We start from the raw sequence: 14288 nt of genomic DNA, 5'->3' as shown, positions 1-14288 counted from the left end.
ATGGGGATGGATGGTGGTGATGGTTGCACAACAATGTGAATGTATTTAACACCACTGGATTGTACACGTAAAAATGGCTAAGATAGTAAATTTTATGTTACATGTATTTTAACACAAGAAAAAAAAATCAGTAGCATAAGAATCCATGAGTCCACACTAACAAATAAGCAAATAAGTAAACAGGGGCAAAGCAAAGCTTTTAATAGAACACCAACTAATACATATGAAAGGAATGACAATTTTGCAATCGTTATGTGAATAACTGATGCAAGCAAGAATCATCATCAGGTGCTAAAACTAATGGGTAGAAGTTTGATGAGAAACAGGATATTTACATAGTTTAAAACTTTCTCCCCAAGAGGGCAGACAGCAGAAGCAAGAAGAACTACAATCCTGCAGCCTGTGGAACAAAAACCACATTCACAGAAAGACAGACAAGATGAAAAGGCAGAGGGCTATGCACCAGATGAAGGAACAAGATAAAACCCCAGAAAAACAACTAAATGAAGTGGAGATAGGCAACCTTCCAGAAAAAGAATTCAGAATAATGATAGTGAAGATGATCCAGGACCTCGGAAAAAGAATGGAGGCAAAGATCGAGAAGATGCAAGAAATGTTTAACAAAGACCTAGAAGAATTAAAGAACAAACAAACAGAGATGAACAATACAATAACTGAAATGAAAACTACACTAGAAGGAATCAATAGCAGAATAACTGAGGCAGAAGAACGGATAAGTGACCTGGAAGACAGAATGGTGGAATTCGCTGCTGCAGAACAGAATAAAGAAAAAAGAATGAAAAGAAATGAAGACAGCCTAAGAGACCTCTGGGACAACATTAAACACAACAACATTCGCATTATAGGGGTCCCAGACGGAGAAGAGAGAGAGAAAGGACCCGAGAAAATATTTGAAGAGATTATAGTCGAAAACTTCCCTAACATGGGAAAGGAAATAGCCACCCAAGTCCAGGAAGCGCAGCGAGTCCCATACAGGATAAACCCAAGGAGAAACACGCCGAGACACATAGTAATCAAATTGGCAAAAATTAAAGACAAAGAAAAATTATTGAAAGCAGCAAGGGAAAAATGACAAATAACATACAAGGGAACTCCCATAAGGTTAACAGCTGATTTCTCAGCAGAAACTCTACAAGCCAGAAGGGAGTGGCATGACATACTTAAAGTGATGAAAGGGAATAACCTACAACCAAGATTACTCTACCCAGCACGGATCGCATTCAGATTTGATGGAGAAATCAAAAAATCAAAAAATCAAAAGCTTTACAGACAAGCAAAAGCTAAGAGAATTCAGCACCACCAAACCAGCTCTACAACAAATGCTAAAGGAACTTCTCTAAGTGGGAAACACAAGAGAAGAAAAGGACCTATAAAAACAAACCCAAAACAATTAAGAAAATGGTAGTAGGAACATAACATATTGATAATTACCTTAAACGTGAATGGATTAAACGCTCCAACCAAACGACACAGGCTTGCTGAATGGATACAAAAACAAGACCCATCTATATGCTGTCTACAAGAGACCCACTTAGATTTAATTGATATTTATAGATTTAATTGATAGGTTTCATTGATAATTAAATTATCAGATAGATTTAATTGATATTTATAGCACATTCCATCCAAAAACAGATTACACTTTCTTCTCAAGTTTTGGAAGTCCTAGCCACGGCAATCAGAGAAGAAAAAGAAATAAAAGGAATACAAATTGGAAAAGAAGTAAAACCGTCACTGTTTGCAGATGACATGATATTATATATAGAGAACCCTAAAAATGCCACCAGAAAACTACTAGAGCTAATCAATGATTTTGGTAAAGTTGCAGGATACAAAATTAATGCACAGAAATCTCTTGCATTCCTATACACTAATGATGAAAAATCTGAAAGAGAAATTAATGAAACACTCCCATTTACCACTGCAACAAAAAGAATAAAATACCTAGGAATAAACCTACCTACGGAGACAAAAGACCTGTATGCAGAAAACTATAAGACACTGATGAAAGAAATTAAAGATGATACAAACAGATGGAGAGATATACCATGTTCTTGGACTGGAAGAATCAACACTGTGAAAATGACTATACAACCCAAAGCAATCTACAGATTCAATGCAATCCCTATCAAATTACCAATGGCATTTTTTACGGAACTAGAACAAAAAATCTTAAAATTTGTACGGAGACACAAAAGACCCCGAATAGCCAAAGCAGTCTTGAGGGAAAAAACGGAGCAGGAGGAATCAGACTCCCTGACTTCAGACTATACTACAAAGCTACAGTAATCAAGACAATATGGTACTGGCACAAAAACAGAAACATAGATCAATGGAACAGGATAGAAAGCACAGAGATAAACCCACGCACCTATGGTCAACTAATCTATGACAAAGGAGGCAAGGATATACAATGGAGAAAAGACAGTCTCTTCAATAAGTGGTCCTGGGAAAACTGGACAGCTACATGTAAAGGAATTAAATTAGAACACTCCCTAACACCATACACAAAAATAAACTCAAAATGGATTTGAGACCTAAATGTAAGACCAGACACTATAAAACTCTTAAGAGGAAAACATAGGAAGAACACTCTTTGCCATAAATCACAGCAAGATCTTTTTTGATCCACCTCCTAGAGTAATGGAAATAAAAACAAAAATAAACAAACGGGACCTAATGAAACTTAAAAGCTTTTGCACAGCAAAGGAAACCATAAACAAGACCAAAAGACAACCCTCAGAATGGGAGAAAATATTTGCAAATGAAGCAACTGACAAAGGATTAATCTCCAAGATTTACAAGCAGCTCATGCAGCTCAATAACAAAAAAACAAACAACCCAATCCAAAAATGGGCAGAAGACCTAAATAGACATTTCTCCAAAGAAGATATACAGATTGCCAACAGACACATGAAAGAATGCTCAACATCATTAATCATTAGAGAAATGCAAATCAAAACTACAATGAGGTATCACCTCACACCAGTTAGAATGGGCATCATCAGAAAATCTACAAACCAACAAATGCTGGAGAGGGTGTGGAGAAAAGGGAACCCTCTTGCACTGTTGGTGGGAATGTAAATTGATACAGCCACTATGGAGAACAGTATGGAGGTTCCTTAAAAAACTAAAATCAGAATTACCATATGATCCAGCAATCCCACTACTGGGCATATACCCAGAGAAAACCAAAATTCAAAAAGACACATGCACCCCAATGTTCATTGCAGCACTATTTACAATAGCCAAGTCATGGAAGCAACCTAAATGCCCATCGACAGACGAATGGATAAAGAAGTTGTGGTACATATATACAATGGAATATTACTCAGCCATAAAAAGGAACGAAATTGGGTCATTTGTTGAGACGTGGATGGATCTAGAGACTGTCATACAGAGTGAAGTAAGTCAGAAGGAGAAAAACAAATATCGTATATTAACACATGTATGTGGAACCTAGAAAAATGGTACAGATGAACCGGTTTGCCGGGCAGAAGTTGAGACACAGATGTAGAGAACAAACGTATGGACATCAAGGGGGGAAAGCCGCGGGGGGGGTGGGGATGGTGGTGTGATGAATTGGGCGATTGGGATTGACCTGTATACACTGATGTGTATAAAATTGATGACTAATAAGAACCTGCTGTATAAAAAAATAAATAAAATAAAATTTCAAAAATTAAAAAAAAAAAAACTTTCTCCCCACAAAGAAAAAAATATTAACTTTACAGTGGGGAAAACAAGTGGCCATCTCCTTAATCAAGCGGTCAGTGTTGACACATGCTTCCTAATATGATGCACTGAGAAGCCCCATCACTTTTGTTACTTTCCCGACAAAAATGCTTAATTTTATAACCTGAATCTTGTCATGGGCAAACACAGAAAAACATACATTGAGGACATTCTACAAAATAACTTGCCATATGCTTCAAAAATGTCAGTCATCAAACACAAGGAAAGACTAAAGAATTGTTCCAGGTTAAAGAACTAATACATGACAACTAAATACAATGACCCTAGATTAGACCTTGAGGAAAAATGTTTCTATAATCCACACCACCGGTACAACTAGGACAATTGAAATAAGTTCTATAGATTAAATAATGATATTATACCAATATTAATATTGTGACTCATATTTAACTAAGAGAATATCCTCATTAAAAAAAATACTAAAAGAAGCCACGACAATGAGAAGCCCGCGCACTGCAACGGAGTAGGCCCCGCTCACCGCAACTAGAGAAAGCCCGCACACAGCAACAATGACCCAACACAGCCATAAATAAATAAATAAATAAATAAATAAATAAATAAATAAATAAATAAATAAATAAATTTATTTTTAAAAAATACTAAAGTATTTAGGGATTAAGGTAATCACATTTGCAATTTACTTTCAAATGGTTCAAGAAAAAACATATATGGGAGGGAGTATGATGAAGGAAATACAGTAAAATGTTAAAGTGGAATTAATTAAAGAAGCTTCACCTAAAGCTGGAGTCAAGACAGGCCTGTAAGGGAAGTGCTCAGGCCCACCAGGCATCATCAATTACCCCAAACAGGAAAAAATGTCCCTCCACATCTCGGGCAGGAAGGTGTCCCTGCTCACTATCCAGCAGGAAGAAGAAAACTCTCTTTCCCACGACAGCCCAGCCAATCAGAGACGGCAGCAGCCCATCAATGGGAAGCCTCCATACTCTGGATCCCCAACCCCTCCAACAGACTCTTTGGTTATCACAGCCCCTATACAAGCAAGTTCCCTTTCTTATTCTCTGGATTTTCCTGTGATCTGTCACAGTTCGCATGTCCCGAGTTGCAATTTCTCTGGCTATTCTGAATAAACTCACTTTTGCTGGTTAATTAACTGGCTATTATATTATTAAAGTTGACATTAACAACTGAGCAATAGTTGGAAGAGGTAAATAGGAGTGCTTTTTACTTCTTTTATAACTTTCTTGTAAGTTTGAAGTTAATGAAGAATTTCAAGTCAATCTAGTAAAATGGAATATCCCATATATGTATTACTAGAGTAACTGACACCCTCAAACTATACCTAAAAACACTCCTAGATAAATTAAAAATTTTAATATAACAAGTTAATATATTTGTTTAAAAAATAAAAACTTATGTTCAAACTCTCTAGAGGTAAAAATAATAAAGTAATTGGGGGAAAATATCTGTAACATAACATAGAGAATTACTTATTGTGCTTAATAAACATGTAAGGCAAGAAGAAAAATCATCCCAGCAACAAAGTTGGAAAGGGTATGAATGGCAATTCATATGTGAAAGAAGAAACAGAAATGACCTATAAATGTCTGGAAAGAATATTTTAGCTCAGTAATCTCCAAAGAAATACAAATGAAGTAAATCCACCAGAAAACTATCATAATTTACCTTCCAAAGCAGGAGTTTTTACACAATAACAATAGTTATTCTGTGCTTATCACATGCCAATCTCCCAGTGCTTTCGTGTGGTATCTCAATCCTCCCAGTTCCATGAGGCTGTACTATTGCCGCATGTGGCAGGGGGAACCTGGGCAGGGGGGTGAAGTGACTGGACCAGGATCTCAAGCAGAGAAGGGGCAGGGGCAGGGGCATCCACCCAGACAGGCTGACTCCAAGCCCACATGGCTCTAGGGAATAATAATGGCCCTGAACAAAGATTTAACAAGAGGATACTGGTTCAGGTTAAAATGGGGAAAAGCTGGAAAACAGCAATGAAAATTCAGAAATAACCATTACAACTCATGTTGGAGGAGAATGCCAAATGACAAGGGAAGTTATCACCTGCTCTCAGGAACCTCAGAGTAAACAGAGCCAGTTACGTGAAAGGTGCACCGTGGAGATCAAACAGTCAGAACGCCCTCTTCTCAGGGGTGAGGAAGGGCAGCTGGCTTTCTTCCTGGTGCTTTTCTGTATCGTCCAAGTCTCCTTCAAAGAGCATGCTTTACTTTTATTATAATAATTCTTAAAAAGATGATTAAGAAGGAAGGTCAATCCTGTGAGGGCATCTCTGAGGACAAGGTGGCCAGAGGAAAGGACCCCAGATCACACGCACAGCACTCGGCCAAGGGAACAGCCTGGCCTGGGTGACAAAAGGAAGACTAGACACAGTGCCCGCTAGTGCCCCCTTGTGGCTGCACCTCCTGCCAAAACAGACGGAAAACCAGCAAAAACATGACTGGATACTCCTCCAATTTTTGGGGGGAAATAAAGCAACATGCTCCTAAATAACTCATGGGCCAGAAAACTTACAATAGAAATAGAAAATGCTTTTAACTGAATGATACGTCAAAACTTACATATAAACTTAAGTGTACATTTAAAAAGAAGGCCTGGGGCCTCCCTGGTGGCGCAGTGGTTGAGAATCTGCCTGCCAATGCAGAGGACACGGGTTCGAGCTCTGGTCTGGGAAGATCCCACATGCCGCGGAGCAGCTAGGCCCGTGAGCCACAATTGCTGAGCCTGCGCATCTGGAGCCTGTGCTCCGCGACAAGAGAGGCCGCGATGGTGAGAGGCCCGCGCACCGCGATGAAGAGTGGCCCCCGCTCGCCGCAGCTAGGGAGGGCCCTTGCACAGAAACGAAGACCCAACACACCCAAAAATAAATAAATAAAAAAAATTAAAAAAAAAAAAAAAGAGAAAGCCTGAAAATCATTTATCTAAGCATCCATCGAAGAGAGCTTTCTCCTCTGTGGGAGGATTTACTGTAACTTCTTATTTTTCAAACACCGGTCGTAGACCATTGGTGAGTTATGATTAACATTTATTTAAATTGAAAATATACATATAATTTATACCTATATAAAGGAATAGTATATATCTTTAATTTTAGCTATATCTTATAGATACATTTATTAATAGATTCATTTATTATCTGTATGTAAGCAATAGTTTCAAAAAGTACAAAATAGGATGCACGCATGCCATATACTAAAAATAAGAAATACGTGTCCATTTATTACACTGCTGTCTCAGTTAGTTGTACGGTTTTATGCACAAAGGCATGGGCATGATATACACTGCGTCTCTCACTAAGGAATGGCCCATCATGCTGGAAAACGGCCACTCTTACGCGACGGCAAACGGAGCAGCAGAAGCGCCGCGCGGCCAGCTGGACAGGCCAGCCCAACCACGGCCAGCCTTTCTGCCCTGTACACACAGCGACGGCTCCTCAAGGCCAGGCTGCAACCTCTCTGATAGGCTCAGGCTTTGCTGCCTTGCCTTTTCAGATTGCAGCCAGGGAGCAATCTTAGAACTACTTGCAAGCCTGGGAATTCTGGTGGCGTTTTCCCATACAGTTATAGCTCAGCCATCAGTTTAGAGGTTGTTCTCCATCCTTCCAATCTTTACTCTGCCTACTCAACACAGAGCAACCCTCTTCAGCAGTGACGTGAGGATCCTGCAGCCCCTGCCTGTCCTATGCTTCCCAGTCTAGCAGAGCAACATTGGGAGGAACCTGTAGACACCAGAGAATCTCATAATGTAATTTCCAGAAAGCATATGTTCTATTTTAACTGTATTATGTAGAAAGAATTTATATTCATTTAATGTCATTCACAGGCAATTATGCTATCCTCTAAGAGTGAATGTGTAATTATTCTGTAACAACTTCCTTGCATCATTTTTTCTCTAGGTAAGCTTTGTAAGTTTTTGAAATTGAGAAAATAACATTTGAACTAATAAAGTTAAAAATCAGCATTTTTTTTTAAAAAGAGGCTTTTAAAAAAAAATACAGACTGCTATAGAAGTTCCCTTGCCAAAACTGATTCATAAAAGAGCTAAGGTTTGTTTGTTTACAAAACTACTAGAAAATACAGATAAAAGAAAATGACTATATATGAAAAGTTGGATGTGTGTTTTCAGTAGAAGGTATGAGGGGGACTTCCCTGGTGGCACAGTGGCTAAGACTCCACGCTCCCAATGCAGGGGGCCCGGGTTCGATCCCTGGTCAGGGAACTAGATCTCACATGCATGCCACAACTGGAAGTTTGCATGCCACAACTAAGGAACCTGCCTGCCGCAACTAAGGACCCAGTGAGCTGCAACTAAGACCCAGTGCAACCAAATAAATAAATAAATATTTTTGAAAAAAGAGAAGGTATGAGGAATAAGGATGCATTTTTGTTGAAGGAAAAAAAGAAAGTAATTTTTTTCTAAGTAAAATGATTGTTCCAGAATAAGAAAGGAAAAAGACAGGACAAAACCTGAATGGATATAAAAAGCTGTAGGTTTATAGAAAAGGAATCTTGAGAAAGGAATTTTGTGTGTAGTCACGTTGACTAAGACTGGAATGGATTTATACAAGTTTTTAAACAAGGAAGAATTTTTTTGTTGTTGTTGTTTTTTGTTGTTGTGTTTTTTTAAATTTATGTTTGGCTGTGTTGGGTCCTCGTTGCTGTGCGGGGGCTTTCTCTACTTGCGGCGATAGGGGGCCACACCTTGTCGCAGTGCGCGGTCTTCCCATCGCAGTGGCCTCTCTCGTTGCGGAGCACAGGCTCTAGAGCACAGCCTCAGTAGCTGTGGCGCACGGGCCCAGCTGCTCCGCGGCATGTGGGATCCTCCCGGACCAGGGCTCGAACCTGTGTTCCCTGCATTGGCAGGGGGATTCCTAACCACTGCGCCACCAGGGAAGCCCCAAGGAAGAATTTTAATATCAAAATTACACTGGTTCTGGGACTTCCCTGGTGGCTCAGTGGTGGTTAAGAATCCGTCTGCCAATGCAGGGGACAAGGGTTCGAGCCCTGGTCCAGGAAGATCCCACGTGCCGCGGAGCAACTAAGCCCGTGCGCCACAACTACTGAGCCTGTGCTCTGGAGCCCGTGAGCCACAACTACTGAGCCCGTGTGCCACAACTACCAAAGCCCGCGTGCCTAGAGCCCATGCTCCACAACAAGAGAAGCCACCACAATGAGAAGCCCACGCACCGCAATGAAGAGTAGCCCCCGCTCACTGCAACTAGAGAAAGCCCACACGCAGCAACAAAGACCCAACACAGCCAAATATAAATTAAAAAAAAAAAAAAATTACACTGGTACGAAATTAGAATTTGCTTTTCTCTATTAAAAGGATAGTTTTCTTAGATTATTGGTCTGCTCTTAATAAGAAAGGGTAAACAAATGTTTTTCTTTACCTTTAATGTAATATGTCTAGAAAACTAAGATTCTATGATTTGTCTTTATCGGGTCTTTGATTACTTAAGAAAACTGAGTCTTCTCTCTTAAAAGAGACAAGCTTTTTTACAACTATGTAACTTTTCATATGTGTTAAATTTCATGGGAAGCATTTTCAAATAAGAAGTGATGCTGAACTTTTTTTAGGAAATATTTATGTGGAAATTATTAATAAATATTCCAGGACTTCCCTGGTGGCACAGCGGTTAAGAATCTGCCTGCCAATGCAGGGGACACGGGTTCGAGCCCTGGTCCGGGAAGACCCCACATGCCGCGAAGCAACTGAGCCCGTGCGCCACAACTACTGAGCCTGCACTCTAGAGCCCATGAGCCACAACTACTGAGCCCACGTGCCACAACTACTGAAGCCCACGTGCCTAGAGACCGTGCTCCACAAGAGAAGCCACCACAATGAGAAGCCTGCACACTGCAATGAAGAGTAGCCCCTGCTCGCCGCAACTAGAGAAAGCCTGTGCACAGCAACAAAGACCCAACACAACCATAAATAAATAAATAAATAAATAAATAAATAAATAAATAAATAAATAAATTTATTGAAAAATAAGTAAATAAAATAAATATTCCAGAAATCATATGAAATTCCCAAAAATCTGGTATGCCCTGATATAATTCCAACTCTTTTCATTTACAAATAGTTGTTTGTCATTTGCAAACAGTTATTATTTTACTCTGATGCTTTTGCAAAAATGTTCCTGCAAAAGTGCTTCATCTTCAAAGAGATTCATGGAAAAGGCCCTCACAAGTACTCTAGAATGTAGGCTTCTGATAACTGCTCATTCTTTAGCGTTCTATTTTCCAAAATTAAAGGACCCTTTTTCTCCTCTTTTAAGCTGTCTACAACTTACAGCAATTTAGTAAACATTTATCTTTTTCTCCCTACCTGGTCCCTCAAGAATTCTGAAACTCCTATTAAATATTCTTATTTTTCATAACAATACATATTTGCAAAAGTTAAGTGAGAATCTGTTCTTGTAACAGGACACAACTGGACAAGTCCTTGTCTTGGCCTCTTAGCCTAAAGAGACTTTAAAGATCCAATATGAGATTCCTCATGAAAAGTTCCAACGAAACAGATTTTAAAGAGCCTATATGGTCAGTCGCTATTCCTGCTGCACTTATATAAATAATCAGGCCAAGTTTATTGAAACTAGACTCGGTTATCTTTGATAGAAATGGAGGTGATTATAAAGAGAAAAATTATGTTTCAGTAATACACCTTTATGTACATCAGATTCTAGTACCATTAATTGTCTTTTAAGTTTGTTTTCTAAGTGTAAACTGGACTGAATCCTGAATTCTTCTGATTTCCTCCAATATGTGGCTAGAACTCTCCAAACTAACATTTACAATTTTCTTCCACTCTTTTGATTTTTGAATCACTATGAAACTAAAACTGCCCTTTTCCCGAAGCCCTGCAAGCAAAAGCTGGACAACTTGATACAGACTTCAACAGCTCATGTGAGGACGATCCTCATGCCTGTTGCTGTGTGGCCACTCAGGAAGATCACCAGAGACAGTCACACTGAAAACCAGGAAAATCTGTCTAATTGCCACACTTGTCCTCACTGCATCTGAAGATGTTTAGAACCCAGCATCTAGAAATCATCTCAACTAGCTGCTCTCCAAACTCAGAAACTGAATTTATAATTTGCTTGAATTATTTACCATTGTTTTTCTTTTGTTTCCATAGAAATGCCTCTCATTGAATTACCTGATTGCACAGATCATATAGAGGTCTAATTTAGGTGGAAAGACAACTACGATGCTGCCTCCTGAAGTACACACCCAAGGTGCATCCTGTCCTGAGGAACACTGAGGACATGTGATTGCTGACACAGCATGTGCGCCTCCATAAACAACTTTTAAAGTTTTTGTAGACTGACTTAGAAAGGTAATACCCGAATCTGATTATAACCCATGTGATTTATTTAATTGATTAAATTTGGGCTCTGGGAAATTTTTCAATCTTGATTATTGTTCTTTTTATAGTCATCACATTAATTTCGCAACAGTTTTAAATGCCTACCGGCAGCCACTCACATACCAAATGGTATCCATCGGATCAGACAACTGGATGAAATTTGCAATAACCACATGAATGATGAAGATGGTGACTACACGGCTCTCCAATCCGTCAATTCAACTAATGAAAACAGCAAATATGTGACTCTTCAGCCTGACTACACCAACGGTGGAGAGAGAGAATAACACTACACTGGTTGGTGATACCCTCAGTCGGCTGAGACAATGACCAAAAGGGGGAACCGTTAAAATCAAAAACAAACAGAGCCCAGCCTCGAAAATTCCCTGAGCAGACAAAACCAGTTTAATCATACAAACAAAGGCTAATTTAGCTTATTTTGCAAGACTAACTTGACCTGGGTCATTTCTTGTTTACACCTCTGGAAATCATAAAGAAAACTTGAACTGCTTCCCAAGGTTCATACGAGGTAATCACTGAAAATTCTAATATTGTAATCAGTCACTGTGAAGAATAAACAGTTACTGCTTTCTCACAATATAAGCTCTTTATAACAATATATACCCGAGCCTCATTCAATGTTTTGGTTTGTGCACTCCTGGTTTGCAAACTGTCTTTGTGGTGTGTGCATGATAAATTTTTACTAATGATTCACTGGCTTTACTTTTAGCTATTTATGAACCTTTGAAAAAATCCTAAACAAAATACTTATCAAATTGAATCCAACAATATATAAAAAGTAAAGCACATCATGACCAAGCTGAATCTATACCAGGTTTACCAAGAGCCATGAAACAACAGAATCATACAAGGATGAAGGAAAATCTACAAAAACTGCACAGAAGCCCCATAACACAGCAAGTCCACATCTACATCCTCAAGAAATGGGAACCTCTGTGCCCCAAAACACAAGTCTGAGATTGTTCACAGCAGGATGATTCATAATAACCCACTGAGAGGCCCTGAAGGATATACGACAAGCACATGCGTAAACAAAGCGTGGCATCTGCATTCGACAGTGGAGAGAGACAGACGTGGGATTCCACGTTGGGATCACAGTGGGCAGAGGAGAACCAGGAGGGGAGCTTCTGGTAATGTGTTTGCCTGATGTGGTCACATGGGTGTGTCCACTTCATAATTAATCCAAGGGCTATATGTATGGTTTGTGTACTTCTCTAAACATGTGCCAGACTTCAACAGGAAAGGTTTATTTAAAAACTACCATTATTTGGACACAAGTGGAGCTGGGGGTACAGGCATACCTCATTCTATTGTGCTTTGCTTTACAGCACTTCGCAGACACTGTGTTTTTTACAAACTGAAGGTTTTTGGCAATCCTGCATCGAGCAAGGCTATCAGTGCCATTGTTCCAACAGCATTTGCTCACTTCATGTCTCTATCACATTTTGGTAATTCTCACAGTATTTCAAACTTTTTCATTATTATTATATCTATTATGGTGATCTGTTATCAGTAATCTTTGATATTACTATTACAAAAAGAATTTGACTTGCTGAAGACTCAGATGATGGTTAATATTTTTTAGCAATAAAATATTTTTAATTAAGATACGTACATCATTTTCTTAGACATAATGCTATTGAACACTTAATAGACGACAATATAGTGTAAACGTAATTTTCATATGCCCTGGGAAACCAAAAATTCACGTGACTCACATTACTGTGACATTTGCAGTGGCTGGAATTGAACCCACAGTATCTCCTAGGTACACCTTTATGTGTCTTCTTTTAATGTTATTAAGAAGATGCAAAAAATAACTCATTTTTGTGTTATAACTGTGCTACTCTGACCCCCAGTACACACATTTGATATACTTCAGGGCCTACAGCAGGATTCAGGAGCATCTGAAACCCCTTCCATTTTTAAATGAGCTTTATTCCAGAGCCCACTGTCTGAGATGGGCCCCCGGCCTGAGCACCCCAAGTGAGCAAATGGCTTGCTCTCAATGACATCAAGGTTGTCTGATTTCTTGGCCCCAAGTTGATGGTACCCATGCTACGTGACTGAGCATCCCTGTGCCAAGGCCGCCCTTACCTGATCTCTCCGGCCCTGTGGTCTGGGAACTGCTTGTGGAAATGCTTCAGCGCCTGCATCACAGCCGAGGTGCACTCCACATATGTGTAGTCAATCATGATGTCCCCTGGGAAAGAAAAGGAAGGCTTGAGGTATGTGAACTTTACCTCAGCTGCCCAATTTGGCAATTCAGGCCAAACCGTGACACAGGAGAACGCCATAAAATGCAGAGCCTGTACAACACATCACGAGCCTGACCATCCTCCAAAGGAAAGGAGGAAGCGTCACCAGCGACCAGCCCGCTGACATGGCCACCAGGTGGGAGGGAGGCACCTACACAGGTGACCCGGAGGCCCATCTGTGCTGCAGGACAGCCAGGTCAGTGGGAGGGTAACAGAGAAGCACACACAGCAGAGCTGCACCCCACCCTGAGAATGCCTCCACAGGAGTACATTTGCCAGTTACAGGAGCCCGACAAATGTAGACCCAGAAGGAGGGTACAGGGGCGCACACAGACGCAGCAGGAGGACACAGGCGAGCGGGTCCCCACTGTCACCTCCCTGTGAGGAGCTGTGGGCTCCATGAGGAGCACTCAGGAGACAGGCCGGCCTCTATGGAAGACAGAGCAGGAGCCGGCCCAGGCTTGGGCCAGAGAGCCGGTGTGAATCCCGCCCACCTCCGAGAGGCAGACTGCAGCTTTTCTATCCACAACCAGGGTCACCGCACCCTGGGAAGTCGAGACGCACGGAACACTCTGGTGCTTGGGGGCTCCTTAGAGCATCCGACCGCATCTGCCAGAACATTTGTTGGCACTGCCCCCCGCCAGGGGAAAGAGCTCCAGGTTCTGGTGGGAGATCCAGCCTCAGGCACGTGGGGCCCCTGAGTCTGTGGCAACTGGCCGACCACTCACCGAAGATCTCCGAGGGGTTCAGAAGCTCCAGAAGGTGTCCCCCACGCTTGGTCTCGTAGGTGGCAAACCCTCCATCGGGGTTTCTCATGCTCAGCAACTAAAACCAGAGGGAACACCGTGAGAATTCGCCCATGCGCTG

At 40.7% G+C, this 14288-nt stretch overlaps 1 protein-coding gene across 4 annotated transcripts in view; it reads right to left on the bottom strand.

Moving 5' to 3' along the window:
• Nucleotides 1-14288, bottom strand: part of LSS (lanosterol synthase) — a 57459-nt gene that overhangs the window by 27805 nt on the left and 15366 nt on the right. For all 4 annotated transcript variants that reach the window (XM_061193771.1, XM_061193768.1, XM_061193769.1 and 1 more), the window contains exons 16-17: nucleotides 14150-14246; nucleotides 13261-13366 (exon numbers count right to left, since the gene is read on the bottom strand). In XM_061193771.1, coding sequence (XP_061049754.1) covers nucleotides 13261-13366; nucleotides 14150-14246 — 203 coding nt within the window. The remainder of the gene's footprint in view (nucleotides 1-13260; nucleotides 13367-14149; nucleotides 14247-14288) is intronic.

This window comes from Eubalaena glacialis, chromosome 6 (genome assembly GCF_028564815.1).
Source record: "Eubalaena glacialis isolate mEubGla1 chromosome 6, mEubGla1.1.hap2.+ XY, whole genome shotgun sequence".
Classification (NCBI taxonomy): Eukaryota; Metazoa; Chordata; class Mammalia; order Artiodactyla; family Balaenidae; genus Eubalaena; species Eubalaena glacialis.
Note: the sequence above shows the minus strand (reverse complement) of the source record. Positions and strands in the feature narration are given on the sequence as shown.